Below are 20,660 nucleotides of genomic sequence, written 5' to 3'. Positions count from 1 at the left end.
AGGATGTTATTGTTGAGCTGTGGTTCAATTGTCTGCCTGTAGACTTGGCCTGCGTCCCAGGGTTAGAGAGAGAGAGGGGGGGGGGTTAGAAAGAAAGATAGGAGGCCCCTAATAGATTCTTCATGTGCCTGGCCTGGCCTGACACATAACATAATAGGAATTTGGAAATTATTTTAGCAGTCTCTTCCAAAGTGACCAGAGATAGAGTCTGTTCATATAAGACATGTAGGAGAGAGAGAGAGTGCAGAGAGAGAATGAGAAGAAGACCAGACGAATAGAGTCAGGGCCGAGAGACATTAATTCATTTGTTGAATGCTCGGCCCTGCTCTCCTCTCCTCTGTACTCTGCTCTCCTGAAACAGAGGGTTAAAAAATCTTTAAAAAAAATAAAAATTCTGCAATCTTCCTTGCTCTCCACATACTAGAAGAGTCCATTCTTTGGCCACACCTCATGTGGACTTGATCAAATAGCGAATCTGCAAATGATCAAATTGGATACAAATATGAACTAGTCTGACTACATGAACTAGTTGGTTGAGGTGACATCATAGTGGAGAAGGAGACATGCAGAAGATGCAGCACCAACTCCAGACTCCCTAAACGTGCATGTGAGTGTGTGTTCTCCCCTGGCTCCTCTGCAGCTCCCAGATGGAGGGGTGAGAGGTCGTATTTTAGAACGCGCTGACTTCACACTTTCCCCCGTCCCGCAGGATCAGTACAACAGCACCGTCTGCAGCAGCCTGCGCCCCCAGAACACGTCTGCCCTGGAAGAACGACACAGAAAGAGAGAGAGAGAGAGAGAGAGAGAGACAGGTGGCCATGCCGGTCTTTCCTTACCCTCTGCTCCTTTCTGAACTTTCTTTTCATTCTTTCACTCCATTCTGTGAATTTCCATAGCACCAGTGACAAGGCAGTCCATTCACAGACCCCTCCTCTGTCCCCTCCTCCTTTGTCTACCCTGGGAGGGGGGAGGGGGGGGGGGGGAGGAGGGGGTACGACAGCCTCAGCTCTATTCAGCAGCCAGACGGCCAGCCATTGACAGGAACCCCCCTCCCCCTCTCTTGCCCCCCCCCCCCCCCCAACCCAACCCTGCCCTGTCCCAACCCTGCATCCAGCAGCTGCTATGCTAATGCATTGAGGATGGGAGGATGGAAGGAGGGAAAGAAGGAGGGTGATAGGAAAAGACTGAGCTGCAGCAGAGAGGCAGAAGGGTGGAGATATAGAGAGGGGGTGGCGCTGGGCGGGTGGGGGGGGGGATGGAGCAGAGGGTGACCCCCATCCTACCATCTCTATACCATGCTGGAGGTTTGGAGCAGCAGACCTGTAACACAAAAGGGGGGGGGGGCTCCTCCCCCATCTCCCCTGGCCTCTCCCCCTGCCCTCCCTTTTCTCATTTAAATACTTTTTATATCCCTGTGTTAAAGAAGGGCTGCTGCCACAGACCTGTGTGTAGCCTTACCACTCCCCTCACCAGTCTCCTGGGTGGGTGTGTGTGTGTGTGTGTCAGTCCATTCCTCAACTCTCTACACATGGATACGTGACACCTGACCGCGCTGCCTCATTCTTCACACGCACACATGCACATGCACACACACACACGCACACACACACACACACACACACACACACACACACACACACACACACACACACACACACACACACACACAGTGTGTTAGACCTATTGCTTATTGGGAAATCCGAGACAGATTTTAGTAAGCAGATTTGTATCAGAGCCTATATGTGTCTGTGATGGCCCCAGCATTCCGTCTGGTTTGCTTGTGTGTGCGTGCGTGTGCTTTCTGCGTGTGTGCGTTTAGCTGTCCATGCACTGTAACTGTGCATTTGTTTTGACTGCATTTTTTTGTCTTGACATGCAAGTATGTGAGATTGCATGGGCACGCTGGCCAGGTTAGGTCTATGCAAGAATGTGGAATGTGTCCAAAAAAAAGAAGCAAATCGTCACCTCTCCTCACTTCAACTTTCCCCTCCTCTCCTCACTTCCCCTCCCCTCTCTGGTGACCTGGTGGCCCACTGGGGCGAGCCGGCCCATATGACATCTGCCTATTTGTTTGCGGGTGGTGGTGGTGGGGTCGCCCATATGGAGCATCCTATCCTAACCACTCCCCCCCCACACACACACATATCCCCTCCCCCTCTAGACTTGCTACCCCACACTCCCCCCTGCTCAGCTACATCGCTACACTCTCCTGCTGCCTGCCTCCTTTGTGCAACCTTTGTGTTTGTGTGTGTGTGACACTTTCGGCCCATTCCTGCACAAGGCTGCCTGTGGAGGGGGGTGGCAGGGCCTGAAGTGTTTGTGTGTGTGTATGTGTGTGGAACAGAGTGTCTAGTCTGGGGGGACACAACCGTGCAACAGGCTGCAGGGCTGTGACATCAGACACCCTCTCTCCCGTAACCCCCCCCCCCCCCCCGCCCCCCTGACCTGAGCTCCAAAGAAGGGGAAACTCCAGCTGGAGTTGATGCTGGTTTGAGGGGCAAGTGAGTGTGTGTGTGTGTGTGTGGGGGGGGGGGTAATGGTATGAAGCAAAGGCCCACAGTACAGAGTAGGGTCACTCCCAAATACTCCCCCTACCGCTGCCAGCCCCCCTCCCCCCCCCCCCCCCCTGTCCTCTCTCCACATGTTAGTGGTTCTATGTAGCCCAGTGTGTCTCGACCTGTCCTGTCCATCTGTCTTCTAGTTTAACATGGTCCGCTGGACTGGACCGAGCTGAGGTTTACACTAAAACCTTGCGACACTAACACTGGTTTTACTTTGCGTATCAGTCCCACTGTGTTTTGTGTGTCCAGTCATCTCTTGTGCATGTCCAGTCCCCTTAGGGTTTGTGTCTCTCCTTGTTTGTAGTTCTTAATGTGTGTATGTGTGTGTGTCGCAGAGTAATTATGGAGAATAAAGACCTAGTTATACAGAATGGGTTTGAGTTTGAAGTGAGCTGGGAGATGCTTTTCTGTTTGGCTGGGCACAGTGAAAGGGCCTATTCAGTAACCTCTCTCATTGCAAGCTTCCATTCTGGCCATTGTCCTCCCCCCACCCTCCCTTTCTCACCCGCCTTTCAACACACTGCTATGTCCTGGGGGGGAAGGCTGTGGAATGGGGGAGGCTGGAAGGAAAAAAGAGGAGGAGGAGGAGGAGGGGGGGGGGAGGGCACATGGGGAACCTGCCTGAGTGAGTGTGGAATGGGGGAGTAGAGGAGGGAGAAATATATGTGACTCTGGTCTGACTAAACCAGTCTGACTGTGTACGACGCAAGGCTTCATATTTCATATTCATTTCGAACACACATCCAGGCTTTCGTGGTATACCTGCTTTTCAATCCTGGCCACACTTCATCATCATGTCAAATTAGATTTCAGTCCAATTGAACTTTCCCTGTCAGCCAATGAGAGTATAGACTGATTTCATCATCAAGGGTGTTCAACAAGTGATCACAAGTGACACCAAGAGACCACGAGTTTCAGAAACTCTAAAGCACTCCACAGTCACCTGAACACAGAGTCAGTTGGCAAGCGTGGACTTCAAATCATTCACTTAAAGGTTCTGTAAAGCAAATTCCATGATTTGCTTCTCAGTGCATAATATATGTGTGAAATGAGTTTCTGAAAGCATGTGCAAAGCGCGAAAACTTTGTCCCACTTAAATGTGGAGTTAGACCGTTGAACAGTTTTTCACCCGTTTTCAGTTCAGGTTTGTATAGGTGGGGCAAAACCCAACCCATCTACGTCACAGCCACCCATCTACGTCAGATCACAGACGGTTTATATAACCTGCATTCTGTTACTCAGCTGGTACGATGCAAAGACAAAGTAATTAACACAAACACTCAGAGACTGCAGGTAGGTCTGTTCTGATATCTGCAACTGATTTAGCTAGTGTTGCTGTTCAATAAATTCGAGGGGCGGAGCTTCAGCTCCTTCAGACGACACCCCCCCCCCCCAGTCTCAAGCAGAGAAGACTGCTGATTTTATCACAATTTCAAAGCCTAATTTAACAATCTTGTCTGTGTTTTTTTTCATTCCAATTTGGATGGGTAGTTCATCACACCACGCATTCTTCTGTGGTGTGATGAACTTCAAACTCATTTTCAGTTCTGCTTCACAGCCACTTTAATGTGGAAACTCTTTCAGTTTCTGTGACACCATTTTTAGAATTTGTAGATTGCAAGCCTTTCAACTTCCTCATCTATTTGTTGGTTAATGGGTCGTCTGTGAAGGAAAAGGAAAGGAAGGAAAAGAAGAACCGAAATGGTTTTGTGAAAGTCTGTTCCAAGATCATCGGAGCCCAGCAAAGACACCTGGTTGTCCCCGGTTACTGGGTAAGCTGCAAATGAGTCTTCTTGGGATGAATAAAGTTGTCTGAAATCTGAATCTGATCGATCGTCTTTGCCAAGCTTCGTCACCTCTACTGACGGGTGATGCCTTCATCATCTTCATCATCCCCAGACAGACACACACAAAGGCTGAGTAGGACCCAAAGGTAGGATCAATATGTTGAGTGTGTGTACAGATGTGGACCCCCATCAGGAGAGGGCTGCCTGCTGGACCTGTGATCGTCTGCTCTCAAGGGTCGTCTGGCACGCACAGCATGGTGCCACTTGTTGTTGTGTGTATCTTTTGCTGTGTTTGTGTGTGTGTGTGTGTGTTGGAATACAAGTCATATTATGTGCAGGCTCATTATCTTCACACAACCATACATATTTCATGTCCCGGGGCACGGCAACACAGGGGTCATAGTGCATCCAAGACTCAGTGTGTGCGTGTGTGTGTGTTTGTGTGTACCACTGAAAAGCTGACATTGTGAGGCTGCAGGGGGTTGTTAAGCACAGAGGAACTTAAGAAGAAGTGGGGCAGGAGGGTGTAGAGTGTTGATGGTAGAATTGTCTGGTGGGGCATAGTGTGATGGGAATGCTTTGGCTGGGTGTATTAGTATTACTTCTGCTAGGGGATACAAGTGTGTGTGTTGGTGTGTGTGGATGAAGGCTTGTCCTGACCCCCCCCCCCGTCCTTCTCTTCCCTACTCCTCCTCCACTGTCTTGTGTGTGTGTTCCCTAGACTCTTTTTCTCCTCCCCCTCTCTTTCTCTCTCCTCCCTTCAGACCCCCCCTCTCTCTCTGTCCCCTTCTCCCCCTCTCTTTCTCTCTCTCTCCTCCCTTCAGACCCCCCCTCTCTCTCTGTCCCCTTCTCCCCCTCTCTTTCTCTCTCTCCTCTCCATCCCTCACTACTGTCAGTTCTCGCTCTTTCTCTGTTCTCAGTCTGGTTCTCTTCTGGCTGTGTGAAAACAGCCTCATAGACCGACCAGTAATGTAATACAAATAATGGAAGCATTTAGCAGACACTTTTATCCAAAGTGACCAAGTCTGGGGGGATTTGAAACGGCGACCTCTTGATCTGCAGCCACAGCCAAGTGCTTTAAGCACGGAGAGAACCCCCCCCCCCCCCCTCCATGAGGGTCAAGCTGCTCCTTGGCTGTTGAAAAGCACATTTAGTGAATGTGTATGCAGAAATAGTGTGTGGCTGCATGTGTGTGTGTGCCATTTATCATTTAGACTGGTTTCCCTCTACAGAGAGATGTCATGTAGTGAATAAGACACGAGAAACTGTATTTATATGTACGTTTTTATATTTGAGGAAAGATCGAATATAAATATTTCTGTAAAATGAGTTAGTTGCCAAGCACCCATAGGATCAACTAACAGGCTAGACAGTTATGTTATTATGGGATGCCTGTATGGTCCTTGTGTCAGAGAAAGAAGACTTAGGGTGTGTGTCCTGTCTGTGTCCTCTGACTCATCCTGAGGTTACATATTTGGTCAGTGAGTAAACTGCATGTACTTCCATGTGTTACATATTCCATGTGTGTGTACACGTGTGCTTGTGTGTTTTTGTTGAGGCAATGTGGGTGTGAAAGGAATATTCCGAAAAGTAGTCTGGCCATGTGAAAATGCTGAACGAAAATACTCCTCGTGTGTGTTTGTGTATCCGTGTGAGAGGCACAGACAGAAAATGTGTCATTGTATGGGTAAATGAGAAATCGATTCATATCTATATCTATTAAATCGATGTGCGTGTGTGTCTGGCCTGTCCAGAACTGACTGGTAAGGTGATGTTGTCTGAGCAGAAGGGGGACGGGCCAGGTGATGGCCTGGTGTGGAAGGTCTGTTCCTTCCTGCTTCCTCTGCCAATATACCCAGCATCCTGCATGCTGTGCAGCAACAATCAGAACCCGGAACTCTTGGAACCAGGAGGTCAGGCTCCTCATCCAGCCAAGATGAGAGAAGAGGAGAAACGAAGTGGGGCAAGGAGGGGAGGAGAAAGGAGAAGAGAAGCAAAGAGATAGAAACGATGGGATAGAAGAGAAGGGAAAAAGGGATTTGACATTGAAGGGAAAGACAGGATGAGGGCCGGGGGCTTAGATAACTAGTGAGAGGGGAAAGGAGGGAGGAGCGGAGGAGAGGAGTGAAGGGATCTAGCAGGGGCAACAGCTAAAGCAACATCGCCCCCTGCTGGTCACCGTTACACACACAGCCACACACTTGCTGCGAGCAGAACGAGGCGATGATGGTCAGCAGGACGGGTGAAGGCGTGAGGACAGAGACGCCATGGGAGGAGCCATGGAGGGGGAGATGGACGAGGGAGAGAGCACAGGCCGAGGGAGAGAGGGGTTGTTGGGGTTGACGCCCTCTGGACACATCAGTAAGACCGCAAACACATCATGGTTCAAAGTCTTCTGTGTCTCTGTTTGTTCATTTCTCTCTGGGCTGTTTAAACAGATGACTGCACAAACAGGTGCCTTCAAAGGGACGCATGCACACACACACGCACACACACAATACACCCATGACACACTAGAGTAAAGTACGAAACAGTAAGTCAGGACAGAGACTCAGAGAAGGCAACACGGTCAGATCAGCTTTCTCTACTGTTTTATTGAGTTTCTGTGTTTTATTGAGTTTCTGTGTACTATGTTTAACTGTGACAAGCTGCGTAGGTCAGCTGTATATCTTGTATGTGTGTCTATCTTTGTAGACTCCTTCAGTTGGCCCGCAGGAATTCTCCTTCTCCTGTACAGTACGAACACAAATTAAACAACAATTAATCTTTCCAGTAGGAACAGTTTCTTTCCTCTGTGTCTCTATTTGTTTGTGTGTATCTCCATGCGTGTGTTAAGCTGTGTGTGTGTGTGTGTGTGTGTGTGTAACTCTCACCGTCCTTCACCACCCCACAGTATTCCTCACACTCAGCCTTGCTGTAGAACTTGTTGCTGTTCCCCTGGCAGTAGCCCTGCTTGTAGGGGAGGCAGAGGCCTCTCGAGGAGTCAAAGGCCCAGACAGGGGGATGGCCGGAGCAGGGGCTGGCAGCCATGGGCAGCCTGCAAGATGCTGGGGGGGCGGTTAGACAGAATTAAAGTGAGGCATGTTGCAGGTAGTCCGGTAGGCAGGCAGAATGTCATACATGGAGACAGACAGACAGACCCTCAGTGCGGCAGCTCTGTAGACATTCTCTCTCGGATAGGAAGTTGTTCTGGTTGCCAGCGCAGCCTCCATAGCTGAAGGACTGGCAGCTCATGGAAGTGGAGTTATAGAAGTAGCGCTGCAGGATCCCAAAGCACGGCCCGCCATCCGGCTGCAGCATACAGGCCTCTGAAAGGGTCAGATTCACATTGAGAGTCAGAGAGAGAGAATCAGGTGGAGAGTTCGATGGAGAATGAGGGGGTGAGTCAGAGAAAGGCAGATAACTCAAAGAGAGAGCTGGAGAGAGAGTCAAGCGAATCAGAGCATGTTAGAGAGAGTCAGATGGAGAGAGAGTCAGATGGAGAGCCAGATGGACAGGTAGAGAGAGAGTCAGATGGAGAGTCAGATGGAGAGTCAGATTCAGATTGAGGATCAGATGCTAGAGTGATAGAGTGCGTGTGTGGCCCCTCACCCGTGCTCCTGAAGAAGGACGTCTCATCCCCAGAGCCCTGCTCCTCGGCAGCGAGCACAGGTAAGACAACATTCCTCCTCTTCCTGTTCACTGACCCTACTGGTACAACTGCTGTTGGTTCTACTGGTGTACATTCTCCTGGTTTACCCACAGGAAAACGACACAGAATTAAAAAAGTGACTTTGACTCTTTGTCCGAGGGTGTGTGTGTGTGTGAGAGAGAGAAATGTACCTTTGTCCTTTTTGATGATGACCATTGCAGTATCCAGGCCCAGGGTTCCCGTGATCCTGTGGAACTCTGCCATTGCAGTCTCATCTGCCGTCATAGTTCGGCCTACAGGGGGCAGTGTTTCACTTCAGAACAGGACATTCACAGCTCTGCGTCAATCCAGCCCTTCATACCTTCCATCTCTCCTCTGGGCTACCTTTGCTGGATGGGTGAAAGCATGGGCACTTACCCTAACCCTAACCTCTGTCTGTACAACTGTACTGGTGTCAGATCAGTGATTTCTCTTTTGTTCAAAGGATGAAAGGAGACTGGATCGAAACTCTCCAGTTTGTGTTGTGTCATATGGGAAACGGTTGACACCAAGCGACTCACAGTAGAGTTTTACGGAGGTGATTCTGTTTTGGTCTGCCTTCTCCTTGGACGTGACGACGATGGCATACTGGTCATAGTCAGTGTGAAGCACGTAGGCGTCAACGTCAACTCCCCACTCTGAGGAGAGGAGGGGAGGAGGGGAGTGGAAAGGAGGAGAGGGGAGGAGGGGAAGAGGAGGGGAGGGGAGGAGGGGAAGAGGAGGGGAGGGGAGGGGAGGGGAGGGGAGGGAGGGAGGGAGGGAGGGAGGGAGGGAGGGAGGGAGGGAGGGAGGGAGGGAAGGAAGGAAGGAAGGAGAGGAGAGGAGAGGAGGGGAGAGGAGGAGGGGAGGGGAAAAGGGGAGAGGAGAGGAGAGGAGGGGAGGGGAGGAGGGGAGAGGTGGGGAAAGCCACAGAGGAAGCAAAGAGGAGAAGAGACCAACTTGTTGTTCATTTTTGTATTTACTGTGAAAAAGAAAGAGGAGAGACAGGAGAGATAAAGTAGAGGAAGACAAGAGGAAGGGGACTCACTGGCGATATGGTAGTTGAATCTTCCAGGTGTGTCACTTAGCTCATACTCCCCTGATGTCTTCTTGCATTCCTCATGTCTGAACACACATAAACACAGGTTTCCTTGAATCCACTGTGTGTTATTAAGGCGTGTGAATGTATGCATCTTTGTCATTGCCTAGAGAACAGTATTATGCAGATCTGCAGAAATGTGTGTGTATCTATGTGTGTTTCTATGATTGTGAATACGTGTCTGAATTGACGTTGAATTGCGTGTTCATGTGTGTATGTTGGCATCCCCGGAGAGTTGAAGCCACCCCGGTGTTTTCAGTAACAGAGACTTGAAACCGTTTCCCTTCTCCCCACGCATCTCACGCCGGCTGCGACTCGTCCGCTAGTCAGCTGACCCCTCCACAAAAGCTGCTGTCTGAAGGCGTCGCCTTTTGTCAAATCAAAAACACGGCAGTGCCATTCCCTTCCTGCCTTGGAGTCTGCTGCGTTGTATGTCACGACCCCGTGACTCTCACCGCCTGTGTTGTTTGCTTGTGAGTGCGTGTGCACCTGAGCGTGTTACCTGTATGATGTCCGTGTCGTTTTGACCTTGCCCGGGGCGTCGGCCTTCTCCAGCTCCAGGCTGCCGACGGCCATCTCCCCCGTTCTATGTTTCATCCAGGGGCAGTTGGTTGCTGTGGCAACATCATGCCATTTCCCCATGAACTAGAAGGAGGGGGGAACAAAATTAACTTGTGGTAGAGATGGGGGGGGGGGGGGGGGTGAATGGTTTGGAACCAAGCTCCCTCCCCCAACTCCTCAGCTTGAGGCAAAGGCTCAGATGGAGCTTGGTGGTATTGCATCCTTTCTTCATTAGTCATTTCTTCTATTAACTCAAAATATCCAGAACTATGTTTCCAACCAATTTCTGTTCTCAAACCTGGCTCAAAGTAATCACTTTTTCATAGATTCATTTTAGCTGCAGACAAATTCATTTGAAATCAATCAGATATGGGGACTATCTCTAGCTAGCGCCCCATTTGTTTGCTCCCGTCAAAGATTACATTGATCAATTATTAAGCCAGGAGCTCGGCAAAACACTCTTTCTTTGCCATGGAAACTAACAGGGCGCCATCTTGAAACATCTTGAACTCTTGTTTTTTTACTCAATCATAGGTCTATGTGTGGGACAGAGGAGAGAGGGAGGGAAAGGAGGGGAGGGGAGGGAGAACACAGGGGTGGCAAGACATAAAGAGATGTCATGAAATAAGACAGAAAGAGAAAAATAGACTGAGAAACAGAACAAGAGAGCATTCAGGCACAGATGTATAATATAGTGTACAGATCCAACATAGTCCAACATTTGCTTTATGTCTCAATGTTTCTAAACAACAACAACAAAGAGAACCTAGACTTGGACATCAGCTCATTAACATACTGTTAAGAGACTGAACAAAGACAGAGGTAGGAAGGGGTTGGAAGAGTGGAAGCAAGGTGGAAAGAGAGAATGAAAGAATCCAAGGGACACAGATAAATAAGGCGAAAAGGAGAATAAGGAAATGGAGAGCGAGGGGACCTCGGGGCGTACCCTATCCAGGTCGAAGTTCTCCTGAGTGGTGTAGAGAGGATTGGAGGATAGGGGGACTCCCTGGAGGAACCCCACCAGACCCAGCAAGACCACGAACACTGCTCCCTGATGCATCTTGTCTGTCTGTTTGGCAGTCGACTTAATGTCCGTCTTCATCTCTGGGGGAGAACAGGCCTCTCCCTCACACACACACACACACACACACACACACACACACACACACACACACACATACATACATACACAAACACACAGTCTAATGCAATCTCTGGGCACACGCACACACATCTGTGAGATGTTTCAAAGTTCACCGTATCTTTTGTTTATCTTGTCTGTTTGTTTCCCTCTGGTCAGTTCAAACAGATGAGCCCATCAACAGTGCATTCCCATCAAGGGCATGCACTCACACACAGACACACACACACAGACCCACAGAATAAACACACACAACAACCCCCTCCCCACACACACACACACACACACACACACACACACACACACACAGACACAGACATACACACACACGCAGACTACAGTAAAGTACTAAACCGTTAAGTTGGAACAAAGCTTCACAAACAACACAACACAATCAAATCAGCTTTCTCTACTGTTTTATTGAGTTGCTGTGTATGATTGTCTGACAAAGCTATGTTTGACTGTGATAAGCTGGGTAGGTCAGCTGTATGTCTTGTATGTGTGTCTATCTTTGTAGACTCCTTCAGTCGGCCCGCAGGAATTCTCCTTCTCCTGTACAGTACGAACACACAAATAACAATTAATATTTCCAGTATGAACACAGTTTCTTCCCTCTGTGCATGCACTTGATTTTAGTTTGTTTGTGTCAAGTGTGTGTGCTGTGTCTCTATTTGTTTGTGTGTATCTCCATGCGTGTGTTAAGCTGTGTGTGTGTGTGTGTGTGTGTAACTCTCACCGTCCTTCACCACCCCACAGTATTCCTCACACTCAGCCTTGCTGTAGAACTTGTTGCTGTTCCCCTGGCAGTAGCCCTGCTTGTAGGGGAGGCAGAGGCCTCTCGAGGAGTCAAAGGCCCAGACAGGGGGATGGCCGGAGCAGGGGCTGGCAGCCATGGGCAGCCTGCAAGATGCTGGGGGGGCGGTTAGACAGAATTAAAGTGAGGCATGTTGCAGGTAGTCCGGTAGGCAGGCAGAATGTCATACATGGGACAGACAGACAGACCCTCAGTGCGGCAGCTCTGTAGACATTCTCTCTCGGACAGGAAGTTGTTCTGGTTGCCAGCGCAGCCTCCATAGCTGAAAGACTGGCAGCTCATGGAAGTGGAGTTATAGAAGTAGCGCAGCAGGATCCCAAAGCACGGCCCGCCATCCGGCTGCAGCATACAGGCCTCTGAAAGGGTCAGATTCACATTGAGATTCATATAGAGAGAGTCATAGAGAGAGTCATAGAGTCAAATGGAGAGTCAGGTGGAGAGTCAAATGATTCATAGTCATTCTCAGTTAGAGAATCAGATAGTGTGGTTGGTGGTATTGCATCTCACCTGTGCTCCTGAAGAAGGACTTGTCAGGTATGACCATGTGTCTCCTGTTCCTCTTGACTGGTTTATTTTCTGCTGGCTTTTCTGGTTTATATTCTGCTGGTTTAGTTGGTTTCTCTTTTGACGACTTTTCTGGTTGATCTTCTGCTGGTTTAGGATGTTTCTCTTTTGACGACTTTCCTGGTTTATCTTCTGCTGGTTTAGTTGGTTTCTCTTTTGACGACTTTCCTGGTTTATCTTCTGCTGGTTTAGTTGGTTTCTCTTTTGACGACTTTTCTGGTTTATCTTCTGCTCGTTTAGTATGTTTCTCTTTTGACGACTTTCCTGGTTTATCTTCTGCTGGTTTAGTTGGTTTCTCTTTTGACGACTTTTCTGGTTGATCTTCTGCTGGTTTAGGATGTTTCTCTTTTGACGACTTTCCTGGTTTATCTTCTGCTGGTTTAGTTGGTTTCTCTTTTGACGACTTTCCTGGTTTATCTTCTGCTGGTTTAGTTGGTTTCTCTTTTGACGACTTTTCTGGTTTATCTTCTGCTGGTTTAGGATGTTTCTCTTTTGACGACTTTCCTGGTTTATCTTCTGCTGGTTTAGTTGGTTTCTCTTTTGACGACTTTTCTGGTTGATCTTCTGCTGGTTTAGGATGTTTCTCTTTTGACGACTTTCCTGGTTTATCTTCTGCTGGTTTAGTTGGTTTCTCTTTTGACGACTTTCCTGGTTTATCTTCTGCTGGTTTAGTTGGTTTCTCTTTTGACGACTTTTCTGGTTTATCTTCTGCTGGTTTAGGATGTTTCTCTTTTGACGACTTTCCTGGTTTATCTTCTGCTGGTTTAGTTGGTTTCTCTTTTGACGACTTTCCTGGTTTATCTTCTGCTGGTTTAGGATGTTTCTCTTTTGACGACTTTCCTGGTTTATCTTCTGCTGGTTTAGTTGGTTTCTCTTTTGACGACTTTCCTGGTTTATCTTCTGCTGATTTAGTTGGTTTCTCTTTTGACGACTTTCCTGGTTTATCTTCTGCTGGTTTAGTTGGTTTCTCTTTTGACGACTTTTCTGGTTTATCTTCTGCTGGTTTAGGATGTTTCTCTTTTGACGACTTTCCTGGTTTATCTTCTGCTGGTTTAGTTGGTTTCTCTTTTGACGACTTTCCTGGTTTATCTTCTGCTGGTTTAGTTGGTTTCTCTTTTGACGACTTTCCTGGTTTATCTTCTGCTGGTTTAGTTGGTTTCTCTTTTGACGACTTTTCTGGTTTATCTTCTGCTGGTTTAGGATGTTTCTCTTTTGACGACTTTCCTGGTTTATCTTCTGCTGGTTTAGTTGGTTTCTCTTTTGACGACTTTCCTGGTTTATCTTCTGCTGGTTTAGTTGGTTTCTCTTTTGACGACTTTCCTGGTTTATCTTCTGCTGGTTTAGTTGGTTTCTCTTTTGACGACTTTCCTGGTTTATCTTCTGCTGGTTTAGTTGGTTTCTCTTTTGACGACTTTTCTGGTTTATCTTCTGCTGGTTTAGGATGTTTCTCTTTTGACGACTTTCCTGGTTTATCTTCTGCTGGTTTAGTTGGTTTCTCTTTTGACGACTTTCCTGGTTTATCTTCTGCTGGTTTAGGATGTTTCTCTTTTGACGACTTTCCTGGTTTATCTTCTGCTGGTTTAGTTGGTTTCTCTTTTGACGACTTTCCTGGTTTATCTTCTGCTGGTTTAGTTGGTTTCTCTTTTGACGACTTTCCTGGTTTATCTTCTGCTGGTTTAGTTGGTTTCTCTTTTGATGACTTTTCTGGTTTATCTTCTGCTGGTTTAGTTGGTTTCTCTTTTGATGACCTTCCTGGTTTATCTTCTGATGATTTTCCTGGTTGACACTTTCCTAGATTGCAGATGTAAAAACAAAACACTTAATTCGAACATAACCCAATACTATTCTTCTGTGGGAGTGTGTGTGTTTGTGTGTGTGAAAAGGCTGTACCTTTGTCCTTTTTGATAATGACCATTTCAACATCCATGTTTAGCTCTCTCAGGAACCTATAAAACTCCTCAGTCAAAGTTTGGGCAACCTGCATGGTTCGACCTGAGGAGGGCAGAGTTTTATGTAAGTCCAACACTATCACAGTTCTGCGTCAATCCATCACTTTTCTTTTATCTCTTTTTAACTTATCATCTGATCCAAGACACTGAATGGATGAACCTCTTTACCTCTGTCTATACAACTGTACTGATGTCCGATCAGTGATTTCTCTGTTGTGCAAAGGATGGCAGAGAAGACTCTTTGTGTATTGAAACTCTCTAGTCAGTGTTTGTGATATGCTGTTGTGTTATATGCTGTTGAAGCTAACAGACTCACTGTAGAGTTTCATAGTGGTGACTCTTTTGCCTGTGGCCCTCTCGGTGGATGTGTGGAGGACGATGGCATACTTGTCATAGTCAGTGTGAAGCAAGTGGACTTCCACATCAGCTCCCCACTCTGAGGAGAGGAGGGGTAGGGTAAGGAGAGGAGGATAGAGGGTAGAGGAGAAGGAGGACAGAGGAGGAGTGGGTAGGTGAGTCAAACATGCAAAGATGATCTTATTTGCCATAAGAAATAAAGAAAAGAAAAAGGAGAGAAATGAAAAAGGGGAAAGGAGAGAGACAAAGTCGAGTAGTCGACTTTATTTAAGTAAAGAAGACGAGAGGAAGGGGACTCACTGGGTACATGGTAGGTGAATCTTCCAGGTGTGTCGCTCAGCTCATATTCCCCTGATGTCTGCTTGCATGTCCCTTGTCTGAACACACAAGTTTTATCAAAGCATTTTTTGGGGTCTGGATAGTGTGTGTATGCGTTGGTCTGAGTATTTGTGTAGAGAACAATATTATCTTCCTGTATTTGAATAGCCATGCCTGTGTACCTATTTTATGTTAATTTGAGTTGTGCTATCACCAGAGCACAGACACTGGAAAGGCCTTGTCAGCACCATGGACAGCGCCACAGGCATGACAGAGGTCAGGCGATCCATAATAAATCCATAGTTGGGTTTCAAGACAGGATTTGGGGGTATGTACAACGCAGTGAGTGAGAGACGGATGGCAGCTAGTTCATCTAAAACTTGTTGACCTAGTTAATCTACGGAAGAGACAACAGAGCTGAACCAAGGCAAACGACAGAGGAACCCAGAGGACCCTGGACTGAGGAATCCCCTTAGTTCAAGTTTTGGAATGACCACTGCTCAAACTGACTTGATAATGCAGAACACTGCAAATAAATGCTTAAAATACTATTTCAGAAGTTTGAATGTCTGTGTCTTTAGCATCCATTTACTTGCGATGTTGTGCTATTACGTCTATTTTTACTGCATAAGTATACTCAGTCGACGTTTTCCACCTGTCTGCATCATCAATCGTGTCTGGAGGAGGAGTAGCGTCACTGAATTGATCCACCCAAAGTTTCTTTTACAGGGAGTTTATCCTTGACTTCCTTGAGGCTTTAGGTTCAAGGCCAATCAATGGGCATCTGTGAAGCCCTTGTTGACATTGCTTGTAAATAGACACATGTATGTGTTTGTGCTGGCGGGGGTGTGAGCATGTCACCTCCATATCGTCCGTGTGGTGCTGACCTTGCCGGGCCTGGCAGGCCTCCTCAGCTCCAGGCTGCTTATGGCCACCTCCCCTGTCACTTGTTTAATCAAGGGGCAGTCGCTCGCTACGGCAACGTCATACCACTTCCCCATGAACTGGGGGAGGGACAGAGAGAAGGGAGGGAATAATGGGGGAAAGAGAGGAGTAGAGGTGGAGGGGTAGAAGATTGGGGAAGGCAGGAGGGGGTGAGAAAGAGAAGGGCAGGGAGGGGGGAGGGAGGGGAGTGAGGGGTGAAATAATGCAAACATGGCAATACAAGGTATTCACTTAAATATCAATGAGATGACCAGTGGTAAAAAGAAACGTAAAATGAAAGAGAGAGACGGGAAGATAAAACTAGACAGAGAACAAGAATGACAGAGCATTCAGGTATGAGATGTAATACAGTGTACAGATTAAAACATAGACTACCCTTCACTTTCCAAAGCTGAACCACAACAACAGCAAAGAGTACCCAGACTTTTCCCAGCATGGACACCAACTCAGTATACATACAAGATGTTAGTCTGACAGACAGGATGAAGATAGGGTTATAAAAAATACAGGAAACAGAAAAGAAGAAACGGAGAGGAAAGCAAAGAAGAAAGAGAAATGAGAATTAAAGAGTTAGAGATACAGAGAATACAGAGAAAAGGTTAGGGTTAGGAGAATAAGGAAATAAAGAAGGAGGGGATCTCAGGGCATACCCTATCCAGGTCGAAGTTCTGATTGGTGTTGAGAGGTTTGCAGTCTAGGGGGACTCCCTGGTGGACTCCCACCAGACCCAGCAAGACCACGACCACTGCTCCCTGATGCATACTGTCTGTCTGTTCAGCAGTCGACTGACGTATCAATAAGAAAGCAAATGTGTAATGGTTCAAGTTCTCTTTTCTACAGATTGTATTTGTTTATCTCTCTCTGGTCATCGTAGACAGATGACCCAACAAAGGAGCCCTTAAGGGCAAGCACACTCTCTCACACACGTACATGCACACACACACAAGTTTATTTTAGTATCCTATTGAGGACAGAAAATAAACTCCCATTCAAAATGGTGTTATCCCTGGCCCCCTGACCCTAACCCTCCCCTTAACCCTTCATGCAATTTCAACCCCAACATTAATTCCCCCCCTAAAAAGCACTTGACATTATAGGGCCCAAAGAATTGATCAGTGTGCTTTGACCTCAGTCTCAGATATAGATACGGGACACAAATAAATCAGTGTTTGCATGTGCTCTGTTCTGCTTGCAGTGTTTCAACACACACCCATCACACACATAACTGATCTGTGTTTTTTGACCTCTGATCTGTCCCATATAAAGATAGGGGTTACAAATACATTTACATACATTTAGTCATTTAGCAGGTGACTTTAACAAATGAAGCAGTGCTTGCATATACTCTGTTCTCTTTGTTCTGTTTCAACACACACACACACACACACACACATATATACATACATACACACAAACACCTCCACCCTAATCCTACCACACTCATGCACACAGAGACCACATTGCACCACAGTGTGTTGTTTATTTAGATCCCCGACAACTGCCCCCACAAAGTGAACAACAGAGATGGCTGGTTTAATGTGATCATCAGGGGCCAGAACAAAGAAAGTACAGCTTTACGTGCTGTTAACATGGTTACGCTTTCTGGTGTTCTCCATGGTTGCCAGAGCTTTATACAGTAAAGCATGTGGAAGTGCTGCAGTCATGTGCAGTAAAGCATGTGGAAGTGTTGTGATCTATGCTGGAAGACAGGTAGCGAGGGTAGCAGAAGACGGGTTTCTGAACGTGGAGAAGAAGCAAAGAAACACGTTTACCTACTGTGATTGGTTGGTAGGAAATGCGTCTGTTATGACTCGATATATGACTCAATCAAACTCACCTGAAGTCAATTGTCCTCAGCTCAAGGGTTAACTTATGTAGCAACCAGAGTTGCTCACCTAGGCCCCTGAGGGAGGGCAGTTCTCTTCTGGAAACAAAGAGACATCATGTACAACATGAACTATGAACTATTTGAAACATGGAATCCGTTTTGTATGATCACACAGTTGAGTTTCAAAAAGGAGGACTGGTTAGTTCTAGATGCTTCCTGCTCACCTGCAGGAGGCGGCGTCAGGATGGCCTCCTGTGGAAAGCCTCGAGACAACGAAAAGTCTTTAAACTTCTGGATCACTTCCGGCTTCACCCTCTGAGAGCGACCTGCAATATGACCACCGCAAGGTTTGACCAGGGGAATTGTCTTGGCTCGCTTTCTGCCATAGTCACCTGACTGTACTCTCTGGCCATCCACCCTTGCACCAGACTCACCATAGAGGGCCACCTGAGTGTACTCGCGCTCCATCTTCTTGTGTTTCAGGACCAGGGCGTACTCTGTGTAGTTGGTGTCCACCACAGTGATGTCCTTCACCTTGTTATGGCCTGGAGGAGAACAGGAAACAGGAATAACATTGATGAACAGAGAAAGGTCCCATTGAACGATGAAGGCTCATCTCTCACCTCCATCACTCTTGTCCCGTCCCTCTATCCCTCTCTCCCTCAATTCTATCCCTATTTCTCCGGCTGTCATCAGAGACTTGGGAGTGCACTTGATTCGTCTCACCGGGAGCAATGTGACATAAAGATCATCGCCGTTGTGCCAATGGCGACACATTTGAGCTGATGCGGCAGACTCACGTGTGCTGAAGTAGGTGAACCTGCCAGGCACGCTGCTCCTCTCATACGTGTACAGCATGCTGCGACACCCTGCAGGACTACACCCAAACCACATGGATTCGCATGAAAACGTCGCACAGGTCTTTTATTTCTTTCGAACCGTTGAATGTACATGCTCAAGCCAAAGGAGAACATCAACGACATTCACGGGGCCCTCCGACCATGATGATGCCGACCCGCTGACTGTGTATTGAATGATACCGTCACCTGGTTCCTTTTCCCATTCTTCCACCTGACAGTCCTTCTGACCCCTTTGTCTCATACGTCCCTGTCTGTCCTTTCATCCTAGGGATCCCTGCCTCAAGAGATTTGCTACCTGCCACTCTCCTCTGGCTCACCTTTCAGACCCACAGTGCCAGTGTGTTGACTTACGTGACTTCCCACATGGTGAGGTTGACGTTACCATTGGCATAGGGGGTAAGGATCCCCATTCCAACCCTCAGCTTGTCTCTGTAGGGGGCGAAGCCCTGAGAGTCATAGGCCAGACCCACACGGTACCACTTCCCTGCAAACTGGACACACACACACACACACTTAAACACAAACAAACACCCTCCATTGGCCAAGGGAAGTTGGAAAGCCTGCTGTGTCCTGCCCTGTCTTGCTGCCCTATCCCTGCTGTCTTACGACCTTCGACCCCTCGGAAGTTCATCCTGTTCCAAGGCAACCCCAACACACACATGTAAACAAAACACCCCCTCCACAGCAGAACACAGTGTTCCATTACACTGAAGGGGAGGAGGCGGGGGAGGCTTGCAGGCAACCAATAGGAAGGGGAGAGCAGACAAAAAACATCTGACTCCTGACTACAGAAGCCCTCAATGAAAAGTGACAGTACCACAGATCTGAGATCAGTGTTGTCAGAGGTCAGAATAAGCTAAGGTGCCACAGACAGCTGGGGCCTGATTCTGGATCAGTATGAAAACACTGCTGTATGATGATAATAAATGGCGTCTCACCTTCCGCAGGTCAAAATCTCTCTTAGGCTGAACGTTGGCACACACACCCACCCAGCACAGCATTGCCGCGGCAACCGTCATCAAGGCCATTCTCATGGTAGCCAGGGAGAGTCCTACACAGAAAGATAGAGGGAAGGAGAGAGTGGAGGACAGTAGGTATTCTTGTCTGGGGGTAAACTTGACTGGGAAAGAAGGAGAGAGGGAGGGAGTCAGAAAGATCCGCCTATTACCTGTTAGCCAATCATCTCCCAGGAACAGTGAGAAGTTGTGGTGATTTGTTGATAAGAAAGAGATCAAGATTCCAACTGTAGGATCTTGTTTATTTGACATTTGTGCAGTGAGGCAGCGACTGACAACTGTTGCAAAACCGCTTAATTTTAATTCAAACATGGGGTGGAATGACCAGAAAAGCTGTTCTGCTATTATGTTAACATTGGTCTTTGGATTAGCTAAACATACCATACAACTGATATGGACCAATAAAAACAAGCCATGGGGTCCTCTTCAAAAGACAGACATATCTACTGGCCAATGAAACGACACATACATGACAAGTACAGTAAAGAAACATGTCCTTTTGTGAAGTTGTTTAAGTCTCCCCCCTTTGTAGTGGACTCTTGTGGTGATATTTGTAACCTTTAATTGATACAGTTAGGCCTAACGTCCCCCTTATGGACAGAAGGGCAGTGCTAACCGCCCCTGCAGCCATGGTGATGAAAAGCTAATGAAACAGCGCCGCTCTGTGGCTGAAGATGTGAGCCACACCCTGACACTCCTGCTGAAGTCTATTGTACTCTGTATCCACAAAGTCCATTACATGAGACTACATGAATCACTGCTGTGAACTCTAAGCTCAATTATTCAGTCTATGTTTATAAAGTGTCATTACTTTATCAACAGTCTTTTCCCCTCCAGACTTTCTAACAAACAGGACGTTTTAATCAAAGAACAAACAGAGACAGCATGACAACCCCTACACTTTCATTACAAGAAGAAAATGAAAACGCCAACGTCAACAATTTAAATAGTTTTATTAATGTTGATTTGCCATTGCCACGTTTTATTCTTTTTTGTTTCTTCAAGAGCATGATTTGTACAGCTAAAGTCATCTGAAGAGGACATCAGTGTGTCTCACCCCACACCTCACACACCTCCCTCTAAACAACCCCCTCCGCCCACCATCCCACCCCTGACAAACACACACACACTATACCAGCTGCCTGCTGCCTGGAAGCAAAGAAACAAACACGGTCCCTCTTCTCAGCCATTGTTTGGAATAGTTCCTGAGT

At 47.4% G+C, this 20,660-nt stretch overlaps 4 protein-coding genes across 4 annotated transcripts in view; 1 reads left to right on the top strand and 3 right to left on the bottom strand.

Annotated features, from left to right (window-relative positions):
* The window catches only part of nrarpa (NOTCH regulated ankyrin repeat protein a), an 82,261-nt gene that overhangs the window by 5,114 nt on the left and 56,487 nt on the right, over positions 1-20,660 (top strand). The gene's annotated exons all lie outside the window — the stretch shown is intronic.
* Positions 6,913-12,187, bottom strand: LOC134033870 (protein AMBP-like). The gene is made up of 13 exons (XM_062478157.1): positions 12,120-12,187; positions 11,801-11,968; positions 11,535-11,708; positions 11,148-11,170; positions 10,604-10,819; positions 9,599-9,741; positions 9,046-9,122; positions 8,540-8,656; positions 8,171-8,272; positions 7,940-8,077; positions 7,489-7,656; positions 7,222-7,395; positions 6,913-7,077 (listed from the first exon to the last, which is right to left on the bottom strand). The coding sequence occupies exons 1-13, from the start codon at positions 12,154-12,156 to the stop codon at positions 7,049-7,051; spliced, it is 1,566 nt and encodes a 521-aa protein (XP_062334141.1). The 5' UTR covers positions 12,157-12,187; the 3' UTR covers positions 6,913-7,048.
* On the bottom strand, positions 12,638-16,757 carry LOC134033869 (proteoglycan 4-like). The gene is made up of 7 exons (XM_062478156.1): positions 16,396-16,757; positions 15,662-15,804; positions 14,783-14,859; positions 14,442-14,561; positions 14,067-14,168; positions 12,770-13,967; positions 12,638-12,644 (listed from the first exon to the last, which is right to left on the bottom strand). Exons 1-7 carry the CDS (start codon positions 16,504-16,506, stop codon positions 12,638-12,640), a joined length of 1,758 nt encoding a protein of 585 aa, XP_062334140.1. The 5' UTR covers positions 16,507-16,757.
* On the bottom strand, positions 17,196-19,555 carry ptgdsa (prostaglandin D2 synthase a). The gene is made up of 7 exons (XM_062477571.1): positions 19,372-19,555; positions 18,785-18,924; positions 18,374-18,450; positions 18,008-18,118; positions 17,798-17,899; positions 17,583-17,669; positions 17,196-17,482 (listed from the first exon to the last, which is right to left on the bottom strand). The coding sequence occupies exons 1-6, from the start codon at positions 19,465-19,467 to the stop codon at positions 17,641-17,643; spliced, it is 555 nt and encodes a 184-aa protein (XP_062333555.1). The 5' UTR covers positions 19,468-19,555; the 3' UTR covers positions 17,196-17,482; positions 17,583-17,640.

This window comes from Osmerus eperlanus, chromosome 14 (assembly GCF_963692335.1).
Source record: "Osmerus eperlanus chromosome 14, fOsmEpe2.1, whole genome shotgun sequence".
Lineage (NCBI taxonomy): Eukaryota > Metazoa > Chordata > Actinopteri > Osmeriformes > Osmeridae > Osmerus > Osmerus eperlanus.
Note: the sequence above shows the minus strand (reverse complement) of the source record. Positions and strands in the feature narration are given on the sequence as shown.